Below are 6,208 nucleotides of genomic sequence, written 5' to 3'. Positions count from 1 at the left end.
ACATATGCTTGAGGTAACTCAATGACCGACTCATCTTGCAGAATATGACATGTGTCGGTTGAGTGTTCAGTAGAAGTACAAATACCGTACAACTTAGTTGTTTGGGCTTTACTCACTGCCAACTGTTTTACCAAAGAAGTAAGCTCGTCAATTCTAGTTTCTAAAGCATTGTTGGAAGAAGAAGTCTGAATCTCATTCACACCTTTTGTTGGAACCACATAATTATTTCTGGTTGTGAACTACTGGGAGTTGAGTGACATGTTCTCAATTAAGACTTTGGAAGCCGCTGGAGTCTTATCAATAAGTGCTCCGCCACTAGTAGCATCTAAAATGTTTATATCCATTGGTATAAATCCATCATAGAAATACTGGATAAGCAACTGTTCAGTAATCTGGTGTTGTGGGCAACTGGAAACTAACTATTTGAGTCTCTCCCAATACTCAACTAATGACTCCATGTCAACCTGTCTAATACCACATATATCTTTTCTTATTGAATCAGCTATTGAGGCAGGGAAAAATCTTTCTAGAAACACTCTTTTCAGATAATTCCAGCCCGTGATAGAATAAGAATGCTCTGAGCTTGAAATGATCCTCTGTGATTCCTTCGGGTCTCAAAGGTGTTGAGCATATAACCTGAAGTTCCTTTAGATGCTAATGCGGATCCTCACCTGCGAGATCATTAAACCTTGACAACAAGTGTATTAAATAAGATTTCAATTTAAAAGGTACAACAACAACAAGATATTCAGTACATAAATCATTATAATTCACATCAAGGGCAACAAGTTGTCTAAGAGTTCTTAATTAGCAATATTAAACTCAATAGAAAAAAAATCAACAAAGAATGAGAAAACACATAACTAATTCAACAATGCATCAACAATTAGGAAAATATCAACAATGTCCCTAGTAATAGAAACAAGTGGACGACAAAGAAAACAATTAAAATAAGATTCAAAAAATACAAAACCATGAAATTTAATTTAATTAAGTCAAATAAGAGTTTTGAGAATTTTTTCGGATTTTTCTGAAACTATGAGAACAGAAACAAAATCATAAAAAAATAAAAAAATAAGGAATTTTGAATTTTTTCTAATCAATCGACAAAGAATCAGAATAATCCGAGACGATTTTTTTGAAAAACATATTTTTTTTAATGCTAAAACACGGAAATGCCAGAACAGAAGAATGCTAGGGCAAAAGCGTTGAAACACAACACCTATGACTCTAATATTGGTGTGCAAGTAATCTCATATATAAATAGAGAGGTACCCTACTATTATAAGGAGAGTTGAATAAGAAAAATTCAAAGTGAGTAAAATGTATAGAGAAACTCTACAGAATTTAATTTATCTTCTTTCTCTTTCTTCCAAAACTCTAATTTGTCTTTTCTTTTCCAATTCACTTTCACAATTTTTTTTTCTTCACAAATCATAATGTGACAGAAGCATCTTGCAATTAAGAAGTGGTTGAATCACTCGAGTGAAATATGGAAAACGAGAAAAATAATCAATCAAAAAGATTAATTATCGTTCAATTAAGATTCTTTTGGATTATTTTAAAATTGGATTTAATAAGCATAAACACAATGTAATAATAATACTCATATTCACGTGTAAACATGTGACGTCATTTCAAGAATTATACTTAACATAATAGAGAAACATATTTTAACAAAAAAAAAAAGTTAACACACCATATTATTATATTCCCCTAGATGTAACCCAAAAGAAAATATTCCCCTCGATGACTATTAGTCACTTATTTCCTTTTAAGTTATTGTATAAACTTTTATCTTTGTTATTTGTTATTTTTAAAATTGAATTTAATATTAATTATTTATTTGTAAGTAATACATTTAACTATTTATTTTAGAATAATAAAATAAAATAAGATAATAAATAATTAATCGTAAACAAGTTGAAACATTGCTATCTAAAATAATTTATTTCATCAATTTGTCTTGAAATGTGTAAAAAAAAGTATAAAATAATTGTTTTTGTAATAATTAAAAAATGTAGTGAAAGCATTATTTTATAAATTTTATGTAAAATAGAAGTCAAATTTATGAAAGGATCCATTTTTTAAAATTAAGGGACAACTCAGTCAAGTTTATATAAATTAAAGTGTTTTTTTATTACTTTCTTTTTTCTTTTCCAACCAAATAAATATTTACATTGAATGTATTTTATACCAAGCGTGTTTCTTATAAATTATTATAAAGTTTAAATGTATTTGATATAATTAAAAAAATAGTTTTGATATTTACTTTTAAAATTTTAACATGATAAAATTTACATATTTTTCGAAAATATATCTATTAAAGATTTTTTTTTATGAGAAGTAAGAATATTGTTTTATCTTAATTATTTTTAACATTTTATTACCCAAAAATAATGGCACCAAGAAGATAAAATATTTAAAATAAATTTAAATAAAATTTATTTAAACCACTTGTAGTGGTAACTATTTGGTAAGAGCTTAGCCATTGTAATCTTGAAATACATAGTTTAAAATTATTTAGTGTCACTTTATTAATATAATTTTTATTTTATTTTATTTCATATTATTTCTATTTAAATTAGTTAAAGTTTTATGTTCATTAAAAAATTATCTTTAAAAAAATTATAACAAAATAATAAATTATTTTAAAAATCATTTTTTTAAATCTTTAAGAACAGATCTACAATGTCTGTATACAATGTTTAATATTTATGTAAAAAAACCATATTTTTATCAAATACTATTATTTTTTGACTTATTCTATTAAAATAGTATTTTATTAAAACAAAAGTCTAGATTGGAGTCACAAGCATTAAAAATCTTTAAATAAACCAAAACCAAAAATAAATTATTTCAAAATATCAAATATTAAACAAAAAGTTAGGTCCCTCATTTTTTTTCTATATATACACTTCACCATTCAGTGTAAAACACAACACATAAGTCTTTATTTACTCTTTTGGTTCTTGTTGTTTATAAGATCCAAACTGCCAAACATTTTTTCTTTCTTTCTTCGTTTCCTCTTTATCAAAAGCTACTATTGATCTCAATTTCATTTGCTAGTAGGATATGTCAAATTCTACTAGTAAATGTTCCTTGCCAAAAAAGAGTGGTTCCAATTCTAACCGGTTCAAGTTTTTTATTCCTCGAAACAACAAAAATAAACAGCAACAAAACGCCGTTGAACCGATTAAACAAGATGTCTCGCAAGTCGATTTATATAAGTCAATTTCACCTGTTAAACAAGATGTCTTGCAAGTCGTCTCAAAAGAGTCCATCTCACCAATTCCTGTTAGCGTGAAAAATTTGAATAATATCTTGTCCTCGTTCACTCCAAAATTACAAGTGAGTTTGTATAAATCGATCTCGTCAGTTTTGATTAGTATGAAAATTTTAAATAATATTTTATCCTCATCCACTTCAATTTTTTCTCAATTTTATGATGCCTTCTCGTTGACAGTTTAAAATAATTGACTCGAGTTTATCATAATTTTTCAGTGTTACCTTCATTAGATAAATATCGATTACTGTTAAATTTTGATTGCTTCTGCTAACTTACAACATTTAGAGTAAAAAATGATTATATTATTTTATAATTTAGTGATCAAATTTCTAAAAGAAAATTAAAATTATTTTATTTATTTATTTATCATATTAAATATTATTTTTTACAATTAAAAAGTTTACTATCATTTTCAAGTAAACAAAAAAACCAACTTTTTAATACTTTTCTCAAACACTCATTTTAACGACATTAAAAACTTTAATTTAAATAGATAAAAAGTCCTAAAACTTATCTATTTCAAACAAAAATATTTTTTCTTACAAACAAACCTTAATAAATGGATCCTTAGTCATGAACATTTATTCAATTATTTATTTTAATTAGTTATGGAAGCTTTTTATTCTTAAAATTTATTTTATTTTATTAATTAATTGATATTTGTTTTGACTTTGAATTTCACAGACTAAGAGCAAAGGAAGCAAAAGTTCCGAGTCTGTGGAGAAGCCCTACTTCGTTCTTGAAAACTTGTGGGATTCTTTTAAAGAATGGAGTGCCTATGGAGTTGACGTTCCTCTCACACTGAATGAGGATGAACATGTCATACAATACTTTGTTCCTTATTTGTCTGCAATTCAACTCTATGTTGAAGATGAAGGATTGGCGTAAGTTAGATTTTTTTGTTGCTCCATTTTTTATTACCAACAACTTGTATGGATTTTAAATTATTTAGCCATAAATTCTATGCAGTCACATAGTATAATACTTTGGAGTCGTTGGATAAGATTGTACGGTTTGATTTTGAGTTTAATTACTTAACTCAAAATTATAACCGCCCAATTTTTATAATCCAACGACTCCAAACTATTGAGAGTAATGAGTTGAATCTTAAATCATATTTGTATTTGTATTGCTTGAAAGTAGGCGGATTGAGATATAACTGATGAGTGGGATTTGAATTTCATGCTTGTAACTGATCTGAACCAACCCATAACAAATAAACCGTTGCAATCTGATCTGATACTATATGAAATTGCTGAAATCCATATAATGGATTATCATAACTGTATATATTGACTGTCGAGATTTGTATTACGTCAAATTCCGTAATTTAGGGAGAGAAAGTCGTGAAAACCTTAATGTACTTTAGAAATTATTTATGATACAAATAAAATAATAATGACATTTAATTATTTTGTATTGAGATGAAAAATGCATCTTTTTGTTGAACTTAAAACACCATTATTGTTGTTATGAAACTGTAGCAAAAAGGCCAGTGAGGAAAGTGGTACTTCTGTGCCTTCAAACAAGACACCTCATAAGCTTGTCTATAAATATTTTGAGCATGTTTTGCCATTTGCACGCCTCCCCCTTACTGATCAGGCAAGTCCTTTTCTTTTTCAAATATATCTCTTCTCATTACATCAATTTTCTCCGGTTTGAACCCTAATAGTTTCACTTTCCTCTCAGGTTTCAACTCTTGCTAAAGAAGATCCTTGCATAAAGAATTTGAAGAGCTCTGAATTATCATCCCGCAGTTGGTTTTCCGTGGCTTGGTAGCGTCTAAATCCCCACATCTTTCGCAGACATTTTATTCTTTAATTTTTCTTTATTTAGTGTTTAATATTATGACTGAAGTTGATTCATGTAAACGACCTCACTTAATAAGGTTTGTTTGTTGTTGTAGTGTCTAACAAATAGAATTTGTGTTCAGGTATCCGATTTACCGTATCCCTCTTGGACCAACGATGAAAAACCTCTCCGCGTCGTTTCTTACATACCATAAACTGTCAACTGATTTCAAAAGTATATATTCATCTCTTTCATTTCTATTCTGATTGCCAAAATAAAATTTAAATTCTCATTTTGCTTACATTATTTTATATCTCTTCCTTTGTCACAGTCAAAACTCAACAGGAGATGCATGGCGGAAAGTTGATAATGTCCCTCCCAAGTTTTGGCCTAACTACTAATAAGGTGAAAGGGTCAATTTTGCCTTTTCCGGAGGCGTCTGAATCTCGTCTGTTGAACTCGCATTTGAAGGCTGCTGCTGATTGGTCGAAGAATTTGGAGGTCAACCATTATGATCATAACCATTTTGTTAAGAATGGTAAGCAGTGGGTAGAGTAGAAGGTTTCTTGAGATGAATGAAAGTTAGGAAAGACTTGGTTGTCATTAGGAGTTTCTATAGTAGGAAGTTGAAAACTCAATCGTCTCAATTTTTACCTTGTTTGGAGTTACATTAATGGCTGTATCTTGTCAATTTACTGTGGTTCATTATTATGATATTTATGTTAAACTTCCTTGGATCCTTGCCATATACTATAGTAAATCTCTAAATATATAGATTTTCAACATCTTTTAATGTTCATCTAGATTAGCTATTTTCAAAATCCCAACATAAAAATCATTGAGTTCATAAAGAGTATATATGTTAGTTAATAGTTTGTATGTTACTTAGAAGAGATAGGTTACTGCAAGAGATGGGGTGTACATTGATTGTTCTAGGGTTAGGGTTAGGGCTTTTTAGAAATAGTTGTAGTGTCTTGTTGCAAATTAAGATTGTCATTTATTGCATTTTGCATGATTTCAAGGAATTGGTGATGTAAAGGATAATGTGTGGCAAACTTAAAAGATCGTAACTGTGGGTTAGAAGTCTTTGTCCATGTTCCTAAGTTTCATGGACAAGGAGTTTTTTAT

At 28.5% G+C, this 6,208-nt stretch overlaps 1 protein-coding gene across 1 annotated transcript; it reads left to right on the top strand.

Moving 5' to 3' along the window:
- Positions 1-2,955: 2,955 nt before the first annotated feature.
- On the top strand, positions 2,956-5,811 carry LOC127092539 (uncharacterized). The gene is made up of 6 exons (XM_051031439.1): positions 2,956-3,351; positions 3,974-4,173; positions 4,774-4,891; positions 4,979-5,064; positions 5,223-5,314; positions 5,412-5,811. The coding sequence occupies exons 1-6, from the start codon at positions 3,076-3,078 to the stop codon at positions 5,636-5,638; spliced, it is 999 nt and encodes a 332-aa protein (XP_050887396.1). The 5' UTR covers positions 2,956-3,075; the 3' UTR covers positions 5,639-5,811.
- The last annotated feature ends 397 nt before the right edge of the window (positions 5,812-6,208 follow it).

The sequence above is a fragment of the Lathyrus oleraceus genome, chromosome 6 (assembly GCF_024323335.1).
Source record: "Lathyrus oleraceus cultivar Zhongwan6 chromosome 6, CAAS_Psat_ZW6_1.0, whole genome shotgun sequence".
Lineage (NCBI taxonomy): Eukaryota > Viridiplantae > Streptophyta > Magnoliopsida > Fabales > Fabaceae > Lathyrus > Lathyrus oleraceus.
The sequence above is the reverse complement of the archived record's forward strand: the minus strand, read 5'-3'. Positions and strand labels throughout refer to the sequence as shown.

Bases quoted from the DNA above. Each gene is read 5' to 3' on its own strand.
- LOC127092539 (XM_051031439.1), top strand. From the start codon at position 3,076: ATGTCAAATTCTACTAGTAAATGTTCCTTGCCAAAAAAGAGTGGTTCC. The intron at 3,352-3,973 runs GTGAGTTTGTAT...TGAATTTCACAG, and splicing joins CGTTCACTCCAAAATTACAA to ACTAAGAGCAAAGGAAGCAA. The intron at 5,315-5,411 runs GTATATATTCAT...CCTTTGTCACAG, and splicing joins ACTGTCAACTGATTTCAAAA to TCAAAACTCAACAGGAGATG.